This window comes from Papilio machaon, chromosome 17 (assembly GCF_912999745.1).
Source record: "Papilio machaon chromosome 17, ilPapMach1.1, whole genome shotgun sequence".
In the NCBI taxonomy this organism is placed as follows: Eukaryota; Metazoa; Arthropoda; class Insecta; order Lepidoptera; family Papilionidae; genus Papilio; species Papilio machaon.
Window position 1 is genome coordinate 2,667,256 of NC_060002.1, and position 21,609 is coordinate 2,688,864.

At 35.7% G+C, this 21,609-nt stretch overlaps 1 protein-coding gene across 1 annotated transcript; it reads left to right on the top strand.

Moving 5' to 3' along the window:
* Positions 1-526: 526 nt before the first annotated feature.
* LOC106707650 (autophagy-related protein 2 homolog A) lies at positions 527-21,009 on the top strand. Its single transcript, XM_045681746.1, has 38 exons — positions 527-779; positions 1,509-1,677; positions 2,096-2,236; positions 2,493-2,595; positions 3,854-4,432; positions 4,559-4,707; positions 4,821-4,973; positions 5,143-5,228; positions 5,644-5,825; positions 6,165-6,337; positions 6,618-6,738; positions 7,115-7,273; positions 8,188-8,362; positions 9,143-9,246; positions 9,413-9,618; positions 10,149-10,272; positions 11,232-11,377; positions 11,757-11,941; positions 12,151-12,301; positions 12,716-12,900; positions 13,229-13,413; positions 13,643-13,904; positions 14,211-14,406; positions 14,503-14,610; positions 14,702-14,964; positions 15,046-15,254; positions 15,550-15,684; positions 16,147-16,333; positions 16,676-16,843; positions 16,919-17,078; positions 17,301-17,483; positions 17,601-17,772; positions 18,046-18,192; positions 18,502-18,629; positions 18,985-19,139; positions 19,595-19,741; positions 20,191-20,386; positions 20,836-21,009. The coding sequence occupies exons 1-38, from the start codon at positions 612-614 to the stop codon at positions 20,850-20,852; spliced, it is 6,477 nt and encodes a 2,158-aa protein (XP_045537702.1). The 5' UTR covers positions 527-611; the 3' UTR covers positions 20,853-21,009.
* Positions 21,010-21,609: the final 600 nt, after the last annotated feature.

The following is a 21,609-nucleotide window of genomic DNA, read 5'->3' on the forward strand; positions in this document are numbered from 1 at the left end:
TCCATACTTGGATCGAAGACCATCCTCTATGTTTCAGAGCTATGCTAAGCCAAACTAAAAGCTAAGTAGTGTAAATTTTAAACTAATGCTAATATAAGAAATATTTTGGTCGTCTTCCCCTTCCTCCGTTCCTACTCTTTTCTTATATGGAGAGGTAGTGGATTTTGAAGTTAAGGAGATCCAAGCGAATGGGGGAAATATCTTGTACCTGGTACCTGTGCGTCCATGTGCAAATGCGGATGTCAATGGGCTGCGGTCACTTCGCTAATTTGGCGCGGTAGTGGCTCGCTTGTTTGTCACCTTATACTCTAAAAAAAATCGCGACGTTGTTAACAATTAAGAGTTTTAAAAAAAAAGTCAAGATTTAAATTAAATAATTACATTAAAATTCGCTTTGACTAATTATGATAATTCCAGTGGTTTTATTTTTTATATTTTGCTTATTTTTAATCTGTTTATGTTTTTGAAGGATAGATTTCACACACATGAAACGGAACGTTATGTTTATTTACGTGCAAAAGTCAATCACACGCAAACGCAAATCAAATCACAATAGTCATTACGCACAAAAGTATAAATTTTTAGTGTAATGATCTTTAAAATAATTTAAAATGCTGTGGTATCTGCCATGGTCTGAAAGTATCAAGAAGAGGGCTTGTAGATATCTCTTACAACGCTACCTTGGAAATTTCCTTGAAGAAAAACTCACTTTAGATCAGCTGAGTGTGGATTTGTACAATGGAACAGGGACGGTATGCGATGTCAGCCTTGACTGCGAGGTAAATTTGTTTTATTTTATATCTATAAATTATTTACCAGCTAATATCTGTAACTTTGTTACTGATAATTATATCAACACATCCCTTCTACGCCAAATTTAAGTGCGCAATTATTTTTTTAAACACGTGTTATCTTTGCCCTTGTAGACAAAGAAATCCTTAAACATTAGAAAATGCCATTACTAAAACATGCCATTATCATATTATATTACAAAAATTGAAAGTATTTCATACATTATAGTTATTATATTCTTTTATTTTTAATTAAAGTCAACAGAGTTTATCCCTTATTTACCCATTGATAATTTATTTAATTCGTTAAGAAATTGAGAGGTGAGAGAACAATCATTTATAATTTAACAGGATGAAATGTATATTTGAGTTTTAATACATTTTGTTGGTTAAAAACAAGTTTCATTTTTATGATTGGTATATAGGTAGATAAAAGAAACCTGTATTGAAACCCTTTAGCCATAGCCTTCTTGCCTTAATGAGGTTGGTTACTTTGCCTCACTATCGTAAATTAGATTGATAAAATGAGAAAAAATTGCTTACTTTATATGATCTTTTTCTTTATAATAATACAAACTGTTATTAATTTTCAGAGACGTTTTACTTTAACATAAAACATTTTCTTATAAAGTGAAAAAGTTTTGAATAAAGCGAAACATATTTTACATGTTTTTGCATATTTTAAATTATTACCCACCATTTTCTATTTAATTTTAGGCACTCAATGAACTGGGTGACTCACAAAATTGGCCGTTAGAAATAGTGGATGGTCAGATGCAAGAAATTACAGTAACTATACCTTGGTCAACATTGTTAAAAGATGATTCTATTGTTGAAGTCAATGGCTTATCACTTACAGTACAGCCAAAAGTCAGAGCTGAACCAGGTAAATATTAATACACAAGTTACCACTTAATAATATGTTAAAACAACATATAGATTATGTTGACTGCATATTTCTAGAACCTTTGATGGCTTTGTACTTGGTTTGATCTGTAATATTGCATTGTAATATATATTTCCAAACATATCCAATATTTTGACAGACACCAGTTTTTCATATTGTTATAGTTCTTTTCAAATATCTTGACAGCTTTAGGACATTGCCAAACTCTACAGTGGCTGCCCCTTGCATCCTGCTATACCCTGATATACCTAAAACTGAGTTCTGCGTTGCAACTACCATGATGTTAAGAGCTGCCAAGATATCTGAAAAGTATTGTAGTTGGAAACAGCCTTATTTTTGTAACACCAATAAAAAATGTTTGACTTCAAGTTTTCTTCTTATGAATATCCTTATGTAGTATCATCTATGTTGGAGTCAATGTGGTCATCCATGTCATCATCAATGCAACTTGCTGCTGAATGTCTCCGGGAAGAAGCTGGACCACAGGAATCTAATCCTGTAGAAGGGATTGAAATGTTTGCACATGCTATTGATTCAAGTATGTATAATACTAGCTGAACTTATATTATGTTGCAATAACAATTTCGTACTAATGTCAAATAATGTCATAGTGCAACCAAAACATAATTAAAAATAAAATTATTTTTATTACTTTTTTGTTTTCTTGGGAATAACCTTTATGTTTTGTCAACATTTTGTCAAGTGGTTTAAAAATAAAAAGCTAAAAAAAGTTAGAAACATTAATTTTTCTTAAATTAATTTGATATAATATTATTTTTCAATTTATTTTTCAGTTTTAAGCAGAGTAAAGGTTAAATTTGTCAATACAAAAATAAGAATAGAACATGTGCCTAAAAATGGTGTCAAAGGGATTGCTTTGGAAATTCACATACAAAAGTAAGTTTCCTATAATATGTATTTATTGTTGTAAATATAGTCAATGTAGTATAGTTTTTATATTAGTAGATAATGCTATATCGGCTTGCAGAATTACTATAACCCTATCATATATGCATATGCATTCTTTTTATTGTGATTTATAAAGTGTTTTTTTTTTAATAATAATAATAATACTTAGACTTGGCTCACGAGATTACCGCCATGTGGCGTATGAAATCGACTACCATTATTCCGATAGTCGTATCGGTGAATGGACTGATAGCGAAGAGCTTCGACCAACATCTTAAGAAGCTCTCGCTAAACAGTTGGATTAAGGGCCAGATACAAAAGGCAGTTATTTTAGAAACCGCGCGTATAGTTAGGAGGTTCCTGTCTCTGTAGCCCTCACCACTGGTTGTTTGAGTAATGGGATTCCGCAGCCGGTGGTATACTATTTTTTATATAATATATTTTGTTAATTTTTTTTTATAAAATGTATTATATAAATAATAAGATAATAAATGAATAAGAATAATAATAATAAACTCATTTGATCCATTCAGAAAGCAAAACATTAATTAGAAAGTAAACAAAAAGTAAAAAAAATAACAAACATGCTGAAAGGAAGGAAAAAACACAAAAACTATATAAAAAAATAATAAAAAAGCAACAGGCATGCACATATTAACAAGTATAAAAAAATCAAAGTTCCCACTAGGTTTGCAATGCTGAATGGACTCAGCATTGTGCATATTTCTTTTCAGAAATAAGCGCTGATATTCTGTAAAAGCCTGTACGTCAGTGCGTCAGTTATACAGTACAGTACAGTATATAAGTGAAATAAGGTGATTCTAAAAAAAGATATATAATTACGAATTTTGGTTAGGTTGAGAGTAAAAAGTATAATTTGGAAAGGGGAAAAAAATAGTAATAATTGGGGAATCTTCCGATCATTGCTGAAAAACAAAAGAGGGGTCTGTAGGTCTGATTATATTTTTCAAGAATATTTAATTCAATATAATTTAATTACAAGCCAGAGGCCTTACTTTCCATTCCCATCCTTTTCTTATAAATAAATAAAGGGATTTGGCAGAATAGGGTTGCAGTGAAAGGGAAAATATCTTTTTCTGTGCGTTGCTCATCCATTAATTGAAGGTCGCCAATGTATCGGCTAATGCATATGTTTATGGGCAAAGGATGCTTCGCTATTTCGGGTAATCTAGGTGGCCGCTTAATGTTTTGCCACCTTAAAATATAAAAAAAAAACTAATTACAGCATTGACTACTTTGATGAAGCCGGTGCAGAACCTGTCCCAGAAACAACCGATCCTGGTCAATCAAAAACCTACATTGTTTCAACGTACACAAATAAGAAAATCAAATTCAATGGTGTAACATTATACATAGATGAGTTCCCATCAAGACTTAGGACCATGGCTAGAAGTCTTACTATGGAAAAATCTATATCATCACAAGCTGATAAATCTGATGCTGCAGAAACATCGGACGTCAACTACCAAAGTACTATATCTGATGTATTCTACGAAACGAGAAGCGTCATATCAACTATTGAATCCGATCCAGTTAAAGAGATAATCGGTGAAGATACTCAAAGTGGATCAAGAGAACCAACTCCTGAAGAAAAAGCTAAGCAACCGGAGCCCATTGTATTTGCTAAATTAACAGGGCAACAGGAATTAGCGTTGAAATTGAAATACTCAGAAGAAGTTGAAGGACCTAAAGTTGAAGTGAAAATTTTATTAGGGTCTTTGATAGTGTATTTGACACCCAGACAATTACATACACTGTTCGAACTTGTTGATGCTTTAAATCAACCGGATTTAGAAGATACAAGGTAAGATAATTACTTAATTAATTTAGGACCATAACTACTATGTTGAATAGTTAAATTTTTCCATATGTTTTTTTTGTTCTCAATAACCATATACCAGAAACTAATATATAAATTTTGATATTTTAGTAATTTACCACTTCGCCAAAGCGGTGTAAATATGCAGTGTAAACCAATGAAACAAGCTGATTTCCAACTAATTGAAGCTCAACTGCAAGGCAACTTGGAGCGGCAGAGTAAGCCAACACATATGTACGGGTGGTCCGGACCTAGCTTCGGTAAGTGTTAAAAAAATATAATGAAAAAAATTCGTTTATCAGGCGCTTTAAATTAATAGCACGGAAAAGTTGATTATTTTTTAAGAATATGAAGACTTAAAAAAATGTTACAGAAGACAGTGATGCAGAAAGTGAGAAGTTCCACCCGATGACGACCAATCAGATGACGGAGAGCTTTACATCTTCTGTGAGTTCCATGAGTGCCAGCATGACATCCAGTGTCAATATGCCTACTGCACAGCCCAGGATCAAGAGGAACAGGAAAGGTATACAACAATTATTCCTTAAAAAAAAAAACTGTTTTAAATAAATTAATTACAGCGCCATCTATTGTCGAAAAAAATAATGTATTAAAAAATCTTTGTTAGAGTCAAAAAAATGGATTTTAAGTGAATGTGGTACATTTTAGTAATAGCTTTTTGTATAATATTTCAGTTCCGCATATTGATGGAGATCCTACAGCAGAGGTCTCGCACGTCAGTCTAAGAATGGCGTCATTTTATTGCGTTTTACTGCACAAGGTAAAGTATTTATATTTTTTGTAGTAATAGAATATAAAACACATGTATAATTGTAATATAAATTTTTTACCCAACTCGCGATTATCTGGGTAGGGTAATTTTTTTGATGGGTACGTAAGCATGGAAATGTATGCTTAGCCGTTTTTCTTTCCTATTGTTCCTCCACAGAGTTGTTTTTTCATGTTTTTTTATTACTTGTTTTAGCGATATTTATGTATAATAGCTGTCACACCCGACTCTGTCCACGCGGAATTTAAAAAAAAACTTGATAATAATCATATATGTTATTCCATCCTATGTTCTCCATCTGTGTCAAATTTCTTCAAAAATCCATCCATCCATCTAAACATTCGCATATATAATATTAGTAAGATAATAAATAGCTATCCTTATTTTAATCTATTTTTTTTTTTAGGATATATTAGTGGGAACTCCAATGGGTACGGATTATATATCACCCGCATCCATTACCAAAATGCAGCAAGCTTCGAGAGAGTTCTTTGACAATGTTGAATCTTTCTGCAGAAGTGAGGAGCGCAGAGAGAACCATAAAGTTAATGACGCATTAGATAAAGCTACTAAAAGAAATCATTTGAGGTAACTTAGTACAAAAAAATTAAAAATAAAAAGTTTTGATTTTAGCTTATTGAGTCTCGTTTTTGTGATTTTTTTTATTTTTTTTAAGTACTCAAACCATGAATATGCTAAGCTGCTAATAAAAGTTTTGTTGTTTTTAACTTCACAATAATGTCGAGAACCAGAATTGAACAAAAAATTATGTAGACGACTTATGGTTGGTTTCTGAGACTGAAATCTTCATTTAAAAATACTGTAAAACACATGTTAATGTTTTATACAGAGATTTTCATCTCAGAAACCCTAATTTAACCCTAATAGCATAGAAAGTAAGAAAACACGTCTATCTATTGATTTTAGGATATTAACAACAGAGATGAGTTTAGATGGCAGTGAGAAGGTGACGTCACACGGCAGTCAGACGATGTGCGAAGCCGCCATTAAGAATTTTCTAGTGAGAGAATGTCTTTACGAACAGTCACAAGACGATATCAAACCTCTAAGCTTTGATTTAATCAAATTTGAAAATAAAGGTAACTAATTCATAACATATAAAGTTTTCAACTTAGATATTTTATTAATTTATATTCATTTATCTAATTACTAGCTTTCGCCCACAACTTTGTCCGCACGGAATAAAAAAAAAACTTAATTAGTAGCCTATGTGTTCTTTCAGACTATGTTCTACATCTGTGCCAAATTTCATCAAGATCTGTTCAGCCATTCCGGAGATACCTTCAAACAAACATCCATTCATCATTCTAAACTTTAGCATTATTTATAATATTAGTAAGATTTTTTTCATATTTCTAGATAATCCAGATCTAGGAACTAACGTACAGACGCCTAATATAAAAGTTAATTTCAAACAAACATCTAAATATATGAGAATATCTGGCGAGAAAAAACTAGTTTCTCCTACCACGGATATTGTGTAAGTAATTGAAATAAAAAAAAAAACGATATAACTTTTAAAGTTACTAAAAAAATAAAAAAAAAACTTATTTTGGTATTGATCAAACTTGTTAAATTAGTAATTATACCTTATACCATACACAGACAAACTGCATATTACACTAAAAAAAAATCTAAAATAATCGCGGTATAAATTCTTCCAAAATTATAACATTAACTACATTTTCAATATAATTTAACTTTTCACAATTTTCCCAAAATAACTAAAAAAAAATAAATCAAATATTAAAATGGCCGCCATGTATGCAATTTGACATTCGTATGTTTACAAAATTTCCGCATTAAATTGAAACGAGCTATTGTAAAAGGTGATTATTATTTTTCGAATATTACAGAGTAAAATGCAGTCCTTTCTTCGTGGACGTGGAACTGACGTTAGTAGACCGTATGTCTGCGACTTTCTTCCCCCCGGGCGGCAGCAGACCGCGAGGCTCACACCCACAGAACCATATAAACTTTGCACTTCATTGCCCGCAGCTAAATGTTATACTAAGGTAAACACTTAGGTTAACACTTAAGTATAAGTTTTAACATTCACAGACTTAGGCAGAAATAACTTGGTTTTGTATTTGTTTGAATTTAACGATCGACTTAGATTTCATCGGCGGTGATAAAAAAAAAACAAACATCAGCTTCTACTGAAAGCTCCGTCACATTTAGTCTACCCATTACAGAGATTACGTAGGACAAACTTGACTTGAAAACAGACAGATATATTTTTTTTAATTACTTTTCGTTATTAATAAAGCAGATAACGTAACAAGAAATATGATTTTTTGTCAACGGCAATTTTATTAACTATAGAGGTTTTGAATCTTCGTTCTTTGTGCGTACAACAAAGTATTGAAACATGTTGCCCGCGTCAAATACAATGGACTCCAAAAGTTAATAGTTACTTACTAAACTAACAATTTAGACCACATCACTACTCATCAATTAGGATTGTAACCAAGTGTTGATTTATTCATCATCATCATCAACCTGCCCTTATCCCTATAGAGGGTCGGTACAATATGTACTACTCCTCCATACATCTCTATCAGCTGTCATATCTGAATTTACCACCTTCTTACGCATATCCTCTTTCACACAATCCATCCATACATTCTTTGGTCTTCCTCTACCTTTATAGCCATCCACATTCAATCTCATTACTTTTTGATGTGAAACATCTATAGGATCACTTGTAAACCGAATTGTTGGCGTGGCGTTGGCGCTATACTGAGGTATCATTATCATTATCGTTATTATTATTATTTATATCATTAAAATATTTAATATTTTATGCATATTTTTATGTTTTACATCTGCCAGGCGTCCCTTTTTGACGGCTCACATTTTTTTGTTTATATGACTATCATCCCTCCGCATAACCAAGTGTTAATTTGTTATATAAAAAAATCTGCAGGTTCCCTATAGCGGATTTACGTAGCTGTGTAAACCACGAAGCACGTCGTGTGAGAGCTGACTACCTGATGCTGCAGCTGCAGGCGGCGGCTGCGGGCTGGTCTCAGGTGGCCAGCGTGCGCCCGCTGCCCACCACACTCACATTGAGGGCCACCACCATACAGCTATACTATTGTGTGAGTACACTACTACAATGGCGGAAAGGACCTCTTGCTCACTTTAGATGTCAACATGGTCAAAAGTGGAAGCACTAAGTATGCCACAGATATAAATTTTATTTTTTTATTTTATATGCATACTAGATGTCGCCCGCGACTCCGTTCGCGATAACTTAAAAAAACGTAATAAGTACCATATGTGTTTTTCTAGATTATGTTTTACATCTATGCCAAATTATATCAAGATCCGTTGAGCCGTTCTGGAGATACCTTCAAACAAACATCCATCCATCTAAACATTCTCATTTATAATATTAGTATAAAGTATGATTACTGTCTACGACGAAATTTCACTCACCAAACTTCATTTTTTTTTTGAAGATAGTACATAAATTATTTGTGTACACAAAATGAAAAAAGGAATACATTTTTTAAATCGCTACAATGACGTATAAAGACTTTGACAGATGACAGATGACTGCCCACTCTTCGCGCTTGTGCCACCTACTTAGAACTTTTAGTTTTTCTCCACATTGACATGCCGATTTCATCTCTTTATAGACGTGTTTGTGTAAAAAAAAACTTCACTGATATACATAAAATTAGCAAATATAATACTATTTTTGTACTCTGTTTTACACTCGTAAAGAAAAAAAAAACGAATAAAATCGATTATTGTTGAGTTCAGCAGATTGACAATTTAGTGTAAAATTTGTTTTAGTTTTTATAATGTGCTTCCATTTCTTGAGTTTTCTTTCAGACAGTTTATTTTTTATTTAATTTTACTTATTATTATAGGAAAACGATCACTTACCGCCAACGCACATGGCTCAGTCTACAATGGACGCTGCATCGTTTGAAGGAAACATTCTTAAAGGCAATACAACTACACCCTTACCTATGTAAGTTAACTCACATCGACTCATATTTAAAAAAGGCCATAACTCAAATTAAAAGTAAAAAAATCACTGGTTTTTTTTTCAAAAGGATACATTTATATATTATATTTTGTACGAAATGAAAGTTATTAAAAGCATAAAAAAAATAACGTCACCAATTCTTTATCAGGATTTCTCTTACATTCTTACCGCGGGAATCGAACAGAGGTCCCTTCGATTCTTTACACGAGGAGATGAATTTCGAGCCAAAAATACCTAATCCGATGACAACATCTATGTATATAATGAACAACTTGAAGAGTTCATTGCCCAGTCCATTTAGCGGGAAGAAAACAGCACATCAGAGTATTACGAAACAGGAAGATAATCAACAAGGTATGTTAACACTTACAAAGTTATCTGACCTGGTGGCCATTAAACAATTGTTATTTCACTCAAACAAAAATTATGACAGCCCACTAGCGCCCTCCTGTCAATGTCAAAAAATGTCCTCGTCGTACTGTGCTTTTGTGTTTTTTTTTATCATTTTTTTATGCCAATGTAGGTATTACATATTTTGTGACAGAAATAACTGCAATAGCAGTGCCTTTTACTAGACCAGATAAGATTCTTTCGATATAGTTACCAAATCATCAAAACTTAGTCAATTAACGAAAAATAAAAATCAATTTAAAGATGTTTTAGAAATGTAAAAATGTGCTTATTTTTGAATTGATCTATCAAAAATTTCTTGAAAAATAAAAATAAAAAATCCGTAATATTATTTTAAAGATCTGTTTTTTGACCATAGATATTTTATCAATTTTCTTATTTAAAAAGTTTAAACAAATGTAATTTTCGTGTACAACAGAAAAAATATCTCTGATCAGTATCTTTAAATATTTTTTTCTGTATTAAATTTTTAGCACACGAAGAAGATCTCATAGTACCCGGTACTGATGAGGAGATGGCGGAGTTCACAAACAGTTCTGTAGAAAATTCTTACATACATCTCGATTTCAACCTGCCCATACTCAGCTTGCAACTAGAGTAAGTATTTCACGGCTAATACAAACCTAAACTTTACAAAAACATTACACATTTTACGTTAAAGTTTGTAAATTATAAAGTAAAAAAAATCTCATATTACTTTCTTACTAATATTCATATTATAAATGCAAATATTTAGGTGGATGAACGGATGGATGTTTATTAGAAGTTATCTCCAGAACGACTCAGCGGAAATTTGGCATAGATGTAGAACATTGTCTTGAAGAACACATAGGATACTAATTTGTCTTTTTTTTATTTCCACGAGGAAGAAGTCGCGGGCGACAGCTGGTTATAACATAAAATTCAAACTAATAGTATACACATTTTTACGAAATTACAAAGATTCTGATGAATTTACAAAATATGGTAACCATTTGTTTGTTGTCTTGATTTTTTTTATAGTAAAGACACAACACCAATTACTTATCTTTATAACTCGAACCTTGTTAGCAAAAAATCTCAGAAAATCGAAAAAATAATGCTGTTCCCTTCCGCTAAACCTTCAAAAACTCATCATCTTGTACTAATAAAAACGGAAACAAAATGTTATTTAATAACTTAATAACTCGTATTAAATTAATAAATCAAACTCTGTAAATCGTAAATTAGTAAATAATAACGTCTCAACAGGAATTCTTCATCAAATACTTCATATCTTGAACTTCTGGTTGAAGATTCAATAAGTCGAAGTTTTTTTTTTTGCATTGATCTTAACATTCGAAATATCTAGAATGTAATGTATTGTTTTATATATTACCAGCTGTTGCCCACGACTCCGTCCGCGCGCAGTTAAAAAAATCTAAATGGGGGGGGGGTTTATGAAAAATAGATGTTGACCGATTCTTAGACCTACTGAATATGCTCACAAAATTTCATGAGAATCGGTCAAGCTGTTTTGGAGGAATACGGGAACGAACATTGTGACACGAGAATTTTATATATATTATTTCTCGCAGATCAAAACAGTTGTATGAGATAATCTACAACCGTATCAACTCAGACTTATTACTGTGGGAGCCGCATGTTGTGGAGCAGTTTGAGATCAGTCCACACATCGGTGGCATCTATCCCGCCTTTGGGATGTGCAAAGGTGGTGCTTACGGTCAGTGAAATTACTTACTATTTTTTATGTTATTATCTACTTTAAAGTGTATTTTTAAACTAATAAAACTTAGGGTTTCTTCAAAAAAAGAACTACAATTAACCAATAAACATTAAATAACTCGTTTAACTAATTAAAAAACACGTATGTATGTAAAAAAACATTAAAAGCCTATTTTACCTCTCCTACTTAAATAACTGTATCCCATAATTTGTCACTGTTTTTTTCTTTTCTTTATTTGTGTTATCTTAAAAAAATCTAGTCATGTTTAAAGTTCTATGCTGTCAAATATATATATTCTTATGTTGCTAGAAGCCTTCGATTAAAAAAAATATTTAAAAATACTAAATATATTATTAATTTGTCAAATAACTTTTAGATTCCGATACGGAGAGTTCATCATCTGAAGAGGAGAATCTCTATTATTCAACATATGACAACAAATTGAAAAAGGGTATCGGAAATTCCAGACAATTGCCTGAAAACAAAGAGAACGAGAAACACAACTTTTGTCTCACTCTTAATGTCGGGAAAGGTCTTATGACTATCTTCGCACCTGTCAGAGTAAGTTACATTATTTAGTCATTTTCTAGAAAGAAAAAAAATTAAAAAATGCAACAACAAACTTTAGTTTTGTAACAAAATCCTCCGAATTTGGAACCTAGTTATAAAGTACATAAACTCCTATCTTAATACAAAATGCTAAGATAATTTGAGATTTAATAGATTCAAATTTACATTTTAAGATTAAATATAACTAAATTTTTTAACAGGACGCCAACAAGCGTGTTGTTCCCGGACAAATGGGTGAATTAGTACTTGAAGCTCATAGACTGAGCATGTGTCAAGTTAGTGGTCTTAACGGACGATCTAAAACCGCACAACTTTGTCTACGATCAGGAAAAGTTACATTATATCATGAACGTAAGTCATTCACCTCTATACATGGATAGGCTATAAATTGTAGTATTTTGTGCTTAATTGATTTTCGCCATTTTGACGCTAATGGTTGCGGTTTTTAACGTTGGTTAGATTTCGTATTACAGTCAAATAAAGATATCTGAACTGGTGAGAAAAACGCTGCTATCGTGGTTGATTCAGTCAGAACCTACTTAGACATAAAAAAATACTTGACAGCTACAGTACAAAAAGAGTCTTGTGACATTTTCTGACGTTGACAGGGGGGCGCTAGTGGGCTGTCTTAATTTAATTTGACTTTTGCCTACCAGTTCAGATAGTCTTGTCGGTCTATAATGATAAAATAATGAACTGTCAGGAACTTCAACAGATGGGTTTAAGTCGGAACAAATAATTTGTTAAATTAAAAAAAAATTCCAGCACTTCTGTCTATACCATCGGAAAAACCTCCGCTGCGTCTCTATGGTACATCTCTACCATTACATTTGAAGACAACAATATATCCTTCTAACAAGGGAATTATCATCAAAGATCGTCTTCAAACAAAAGATATGTTCTCTCTCGCGTTAAAGACTGATCCTGACAGCGAGACTCCTAATTTAAAGGTAAGTCTAGAACATATTTTCAATTGGCTTTTTTTTATTTTGTTTTTACACAATTTGCAACTAACTACAAACCATTGTAAAGTTTGAATCTTATAATACCAAGTATGTAATAACTAATTTACACCCAGACTTTTTTCTCGTCCCTTTAAAAATTGTACTGGTGTTGGTGAACTGTAGAATGAAAAGTCAAAAATGATACTGCTATATTTATCTTCAACATCAACCTTCAAATTTATTTCCTACCATTATAGACCCCTGGGTTTTATTTCGTGGACCCCAGGGGGCCTGGAGCACTTTGGGAATCACTGATCTACATCACCACTTTCAGACAATTTGCATAGCAATAGGCATAGAGCAAGCGACTTTGCGACACCGTGGCGACAAGGGCATTGCATGGCTGAGCCAGCTACTGGACGTGCTGGACGTACTCGACTACCCTGTGCCAGGATACATACCCTCCACTGTACTATCCGAGTTGCACGTGCACGTCTGGGACTGCGCCATAGACTACAGGTATTGAAGTTGTCAAATTTCATAAAAGCTCTGAACATCGTACGAGTAGGAACTCGGAACTGCACAGGAGTGCAGAACACAATTTTAAGTCTAACAGGGAGTAAAAAAATGCGTACCTCACAGATGACCTTGAACGGCCATTATATTTGAAAATACATATACCAGGGTTTCCCTTAGTGTAGAATTACCGACTTACTCAGAGTCCTTAAGTCATGTTTATTTCTTCCAGACCACTGTACTTGCCGATACGAACAGTCCTCACTTTGGGCAACTTCAGCGTGTCAAGCAATCTGATCCCGGAGACTAATACGTCGTGCTTGCGGTTCCTCGCTCAGGAGTGCACGCTGTTCCTGTCTCATACTGGTACCAGGACAAATGAGCAGGTTCCACAGGATGATGACAAACCGCCGGACGTCCAGAGGGACTATGTTTGTGTTATTGATGTAGGACTGTTCGAGCTAGCGCTAAGAACTGAAGACAAGGCTAATAGTGTAAGTATGGGAAGATTATCATAACCGTGAGTTTCTACTGCACTAACACGTATGTGCTTTTGTACAGAATTTAACTAACTTAACTGTGAACTACAAAGCAATTTTTACGTACATTACCTTTTTAGAAAAATTTTCTATACTTGCAACACTAAGGAAGTTTCTTAGTGTAGATTTAGTGTGAGAAATTTATGGCCACCACAAATCGCCACTGCTCGCTTCTTGTGGCGGCGTTTGTGGCTTTTGCATGTAGTTCATGTTCGGCGACGCTAAGGGAGTCAATTAACGTATTTACTTTGCTTATTATAGTCAGGTGAGCAACCCCAAGTGGAGGTGACAGCAAGCAACAATCAAGTTAGTGTTTACACGTGCTGGGACTCCGCGTCTGCGCTGTGCCGTCTACTGACGTATGCGGCGGCTGACGGTGACTCCAGGCCTCCTGCGCCTGCACCTCCTTCACCTCGACACAGCCTTTGTTCAGACCCACCGCTCGAGACGCTAGTTGGTAAGCCATTATAAAACAACGCCATCTTTCGTCAGCCTTCACCTATAAAAAATTGTTAACAGCGCCCTCTTTCTACAATTTACGTCACTTCTCCAGGTCTTGATGATCGACCCATAGAAGAAATACGGGAACTATCGCCTAGTGAAATACAACAAGTCAATGATCTTATGGCCGAAGCAATGAAGGAAAGTCCAAACAATACTAGTAAGTACTTTTTTATAATCGTACTATATTCTTTATTTTTCTAATCTCTTCATTACTTATTAAGTTTAAATATTTTTACTGCACATTCTAGTTGATGAAAACGAACTAAACAGTTCAACTGAAAAAGAGGGAGTTGAAATATTCTTTTTCCCGGATGAGTCTAATATGAAAGTAAAGCAGCCATCTTCTGAAGCAATTAATTTGGATACTGAACCGAAATCCTTAGAAGAAGAAGACACTTCTTTACCAGTCGAAGAAGTACTAGAAACAAAACCTCCGTTAATCCAATCTACTAAAGATGTATCAGATACCTCAACACCTAAAAGTACTCCTAAGAAACCTAAACGTAAAAAGGTAAGCACTTTTAAAGACTCCATTACCATAATTATTGAAAACAGCGCCCTCTATCTTTGCAAAACACTTTTTTTTATTTAGATCAAATCAGTTGGAGACGGAAGCAACACAGATGACGAATACTGCATAGTAGATAACAGCGGGTGTGGACAAGACAATGAGATGGATGAACCAGTAGTGCGGTGGCTGTGCCCTGGACCTGTCTACATGATTGACAACCACTTCACTGTACCCGCAGCAAGGACTGATGTACTTAAAGCACCTAAGAGTTTTCCAATGCCGGTATTAAGGTAAGCATAAATAGAAGGCAAACAGTTTTTAGAAGAATTGTGTGAGTCCTATATAGATTTTTAACGGTAATAAATAACACACATATTCACTAGCTGCCGCCTGCGAATCCGTCCGCGCGTACTTTAAAAAAAACGGTAGCCTATGTGTTCTTCCAGACTATGTTATTCATCCATGCTAAATTTAATTGAAAGTCGTTTAGCCGTACTTGAGATACCTTCTAACAAACATTCATCCATCCATCCGTACATACTTCTAAATATTTGCATTTATAATATTAGTAAAATTATTTAAAAGGTACACGTTACGCGAGATGAGTTTAACATGGAATATATATGGTGGACACGACTTCACTGCTCCCGGAGATGTGGCCAGCAAGAAGACGGTCACCATAGAGGACAAACGACCTCATGGCTCACCTACCATTTCCAAGTAAATAAACATACATTATATATAATGTAGGATAAAATTAATAGGTCTAGGAAGAAATGTGACATGATCAAGAAGGAGGTAACAATGGAGATGACGGCAGACAGATTGATTTAGAGGACGGAAACCTGGTGCACCGACCCTACGTAAATGTGACAAGTTCAAGGAGGAAATGATGTAGGATAAAATTAATAGCTTACAATGCCATTTAAAAGTCTCGAAATTAATTAATACGGATGGCGCTGGAGTCGACGTAGCCAAAGTTTAATTTACGTAACCATAAATGGCACTGTCATGTACAAAGTCGACATGTTTACAAAATGTAACTTACAACCCCCTTAAATATCTTTATTGGTAAAGACCTTTACTAGAGATTAATAGCACTAAAACTATACTAAGGGACTATCTTAGTGCCAGAGTGCGGCAGTTATTATTCTTTTTTTACTTGATTAATTATTCATATAGAAGAAGCAAAGAATACGAGCCGTACGAAAGTGGTCGTGCGTTAGCGGACGCGTACCGGCACGGCGTGAGCTGGACGGCGGGTAACGAGCGTGTGCGCGCCGCACCTGCGCCTGCGCACCGCGACCTGCGCAGCCGCGGCGGACGTGCTCGTGACCACACCACCTGTGTCAAGCTGCGACTTGCTAAGGTATACCTCACTATCCCCTCCCCCCACTAAACGTACAGACGTATTTGTTATCTTCCAAATAAACAGTCACATCTGTAATCAAGGAAACATTATTAAATATTAACTGTCGTCCTCAACTTCGTCCAGTTAAATTGAAAAAATAACAGTCTAAGTCTAGTCAAGTCTAATCTGTAAAATTTCATCCGGGTTCATTTAGAATTTTTGGTGACGTCATAACAAACACGCTTACGCAATTTACAATATTAGTATAATGATTGTTCTTAAGTGAGGGTAACTCACGGACAATACAATGAAAAAAATAAAAATAATTTAAATTGAGTGAACAATATTATGTTTGTGTAGGTGAAGTTCGTACACGAGGTGTACGCTGGTGGCGCGGCGCAGGCTTCACGTCAGACGCTGGCAGTAGGCAAGCTGGAGGTACTGGACCGACTTGTGCGCAGCGACATCAACAAGCTACTCTCACACTACAAGCTCAAGGACGAGCCCGACAGAAAGAACGCGCATATGGTAATAAAACATTACGTCTCTATTTTTCACCTTAACACATAATTTTTACATTTATTATTAACCCTTTGTATGCAGGTGGTAGTGAAAGCGGTGCATCTGCGTCCGGAGCCGCAGCTGAGCGCGCAGGAGTGTTGCCTCAAGGTATCGCTGCTGCCGCTGCGCTTCAACCTCGACCAGGACACGCTCGCCTTCCTCGTCTCCTTCTTCTCCAAGCTTGGCTCCGATGAACCTTCCGGTTAGTTAGATAAGGTTGCAGGAGTTCAATAGATAGAATGATAGAAGACATCTGTGGGCTGAAAACACTGTGAAATCCTACTGAAACTGGTCTTCGCAAAATTTCTAGTTGGCGTTATAATTTATCATTGAAATTAAACTGTTATTGAACCATCAAGCGATCTTAATCGTTCTAGACCTTAATGGGGATACAATAACTGTGTAATATATACTTTGTGAATAGACGAGGACAGCAAGAGCATGAGCAGTGGATCAACAGAGGGAGGAGCTAGTGTGGGGGCGGGGTCTCGACAGACCACGCCCACACACCGTCCTCCTGTGATGAGCATCGCCAGCCATCTGCGAGACCCTCCGCCCACACCCACATCTATTGGAGACGCGGATTCACTCTCACTCAATGACGCAGGTAGGTCGCTATAACTGGAAATATAGGTAGGCTTCCACTACCGAAATACAATACTAATCCATCTCTGTATTTAGATTTATTATTTCTTTGTTTCAAAAGTTTTTTTGAATGTTTTAGTACTCCGTGACGATGAGCCACTGATGGAAACGTACGAAGCTGAACGTCTGGTGTCGGAGAACCTCATCCAGTTGGAAGAAGACTTCCAGAAGCTCGCCGTCGGTCAAGAGAAGCCCGCCGCTAGAATTCCGGTAGACAACGAACCCCTTGATGACTCCCCCATATACTTTAGGTGAATAGTTCATTTTTATTTATTTCTGATTTCAACAAATTTCTCTCTCATGTGTGTAAATTATCTTAATATATTTTAATTAAATCATTTTACTGTCAAATAGTGATAAAATAAGTACATTTTACCAGACTTAGTTTCTGAAATTTTTTTTTGAACTCAGTGACTTAAAATAAAAAAAAAACTGTTCTTTTGACCTTTTTCATTTGAAATCTATGACGTCACAATATGGTGAGGGTGTAACACTGTTTGAAATGTACAATTCGTGTATGTCAGACGCGTGGTGTTCTCACCCGAGGTGCCCATCCGGCTGGACTATGTGGGCAAGCGTGTGGACCTTTCTGCGGGTCCAGTGGCTGGACTGCTCATGGGCCTCGGACAGCTCAACTGTTCCGAACTCACGCTCAAGAGGCTCGACTACAAGTATGACATTTTTAATTATTTTGACACAGTAATTAGCACTGAGGATGGTGACAACTCAACAATTCCGAGTGTGTATGCTGTCAGATCCGTTGAGCCATTTTGGAGATACCTTCAAACAAACATCCATCCATTCCTCTAAACATTAGAATTTATAATATTAGTGAGATTTGTAAAGATTGTGAATATTCGCTTTGATTTAACATTGTATCCACATTTATCCTGATTGGTGCTTTTGGAATGGGCGTGGTCCAAATAGAGGCGGAGCTTCCGCAAATATTGATCTTTCTAATAACACATATGTATTTATAGGTTGGGATTACTGGGACTGGAGAAGCTGGTCCAGTGGGCGCTGCACGAGTGGCTGTCAGACATCAAGCGGCACCAGCTGCCTGGTCTGCTCAGCGGCATCGGACCCATGCATTCCCTGCTGCAACTCAGTTAGTACAAATTAAATCTACCCTCACCCATACATCTTTAATGTACATTGTAAAAGTGTATTGATTTTCAGTTACTTACTGACGAACTTAGAGTTACTTGGTCATCAATCCCTTAGTATATATATCATGTACTAGCATTTACCCGCGACTCCGACTGCGCGGAATAAAAAAATACACACAAGATAAAAAAGTTCCTATGTCCGTCTCCTAGTTCTAAGCTACCTCCCCATCAATTTTCTGCTAAATCAGACCGATCTTGAGTTATAAATAGTGTAACTAACACAACTTTCTTTTATATATATAGATTACCTGCGACACTCTGAGTGCGACTTAATGCTTATGCTTTTGTGTACAGTAACGGGTATCCGCGACCTGGTATGGTTGCCAGTTGAGCAATGGAGGCGCGACGGGCGACTGGTGCACGGTTTGCGTCGCGGCGCCGCCTCCTTCACCGCGCGCACAGCAGTCGCCGCCCTGGACATCACCACACGACTCCTGCATCTCATACAGGTACTGTAGTGGACTGTATTCAATGAAACTTCTTCTTGATCGGAGATGCTAACGCCTTTATTGCTCCCAAACGATTGGACGATTTTGACAACTTACAATAGCTATTTATACTAAGTTCGCCGCGGCTCCAACAAACGTAACACTGTGCCGCACCGTTCTTTAGCGGGCTTCAGTTAAAACAATGCGCGTCTTTCGGTGTCGGTTGATAAAGGATTTACAAAGAAACCCTTTAGCGGCCCGCTGTGGCGCCACAAGATAAACATAGAACCGACGATAATTCTTTGAAATCTTAAACGTGTCGCGACGCGAGTTCAAGGGCGGCACGTGTAACATGAGTTGGTAACTACGTCGCCAACAGGTACCAAATACACTGTAACATCGGCTCTGGAGTAATATATCACAGTGGTTTCACCGAAATGTACATAATTAAAGTTAATATTATGATTATTTACCAGGCAACAGCGGAGACAGCATTAGATATGCTAACGCCGGCACCAACACTGGCGCTGCCGGCGGGTGCACGTCGACGGCGACGAGACCCCGCACGATGTCCCGCAGATATCCGCGAGGGCGTGGCCAGTGCGTACACAACTGTACGCGAGGTACGTACACACTAATGCGAATGTTTGGATGGATAGATGTTTGAAGGTATCTCTGGACCGGCTCAACTGATCTTTATGAAATTTGGCACAGATGTAGAAAATTGTATGGAAAAGCACGTAGGGTACTTATTAAATATTTTATAATTCATCGCGAACGGAATCGCCGGTGACAACTAGTCAATATGTAACATTGAATACTTCTTCGTTTTCACATTATCTAGGTTGGCTCATATATAAATGAAGCAAAATAACGAGTACCTTTGTTAATGCTTCATTTAAAGACAAAATTGTGTTGAATTATATCATATGCACAGGAGGCAAGGTGAAAAGTGCAAAAATATCTATAAAAATATTTATAACATTTTACGCTTTAATTTTGTATAATAATTTTTTTCATTCTACGTTGGCTGTTGCAGTTGTTTCCTTTAACTGTTTATTTTTTTTGTCAGGGCTTTGCGGAGACTGCAGCGACAATGTCGCTAGCGGCGCGGTCGTCGCGCGTTGGTGTGCTCCGCCAGTTGCCGGGCGCGGCCATGACGCCACTAGCACTGGCCGCCGCGGGCGCTGCGGACGTACTGGGTGGTGTGCGCGCCGCACTCGCACCGCACGCGCACCGCGACCACGCAGACAAGTGGCGGACTTCAGGTAACATATACGCACACTCAATGTACACACGTACACGAACACATTTACACACGTACACGCACACATTTACATACGCACACGCACGCATTTACACATACGAACACACACGCGTACAAACACGCTGAGAAAAAGAAGTGTATAAAAAAATCAAACTAATATCTGTGCGTAAAAAGAATGGGATTTAGATCTGAAGGCGCAGTAGTGCTTTAATATTGAACTGTGTAAGGTTTTACCTATTTTAGACATGATTAAATACAAAAAACCGCAAGAAATCACAACAAACAAATCCATATCAAAACAAAACTTTGACAAATGGCTGGGTTGGATTGCCATATAAAAATCTTAATGTTAGTTCCGTTTTTCGCCACGCCCAATCTCGTTCCGCACAGGCTCTAGTACTAGTATTATGAGTGTTGTTTTTCTTTTAATCACAGTAAATCTTGTTTCAGATTCAGCAGCAGAATAGATTAAAAAAATCATCATTAAATAAGATCTCTATACTATAATCTAATTTATGTTTAAAACATGCGTTGCATGATAAAAAAAATCCAGCAACTTTCCACGCTAAAATAAGCTTGTAGATTTTATCTTGTCAATTGATTTTCTCTTTTCAATTAAATTTACGAACCTGATTATTCAGTTTTTACTATAAATATCTAAAATTATTATATTTTGGTTCCTTTATTTTTTTTTTCATATTTGTTTGGTTATAGCTAGCAACCCTGGGATAAGTAAACTTTTGAACTAATGCCTTAATAAATTAAAAAAAAAACTTTTACATAATTACAATTCATATTGTAATAATAACGACTATTAAATGGGCTGTGGATTGAAGCAAAATGAACAAAAACGGTGAGTTTTATACTTCGCAATGTGTACATATTATGTATGAAGATTATTTTTAATTTTTTTTTCTTTCCGTGTAGAACACAGAAAGGGTGCTTCAATTTTATCGGTATAGCATTTTAGAGCATTTAATTGCTTATCTTTTATAGATGTAAATATATTTTTTTATAATAATTGGAATGACTATTGGGTGCCATGACATGTATGGAAGAATTGCTATAATTACAAAAAAAAACTGTGGTATTTTATCTTTTTAAAAAGTATTAGTTTTTAATTGCATTATTTTTTAGATCATTCGAAGTATCAAGAAATGTTTTATGTTTATGAGAGATATGTTTGTAGATTTTAGGATACTGATCATTGAGTTTGAATTTATT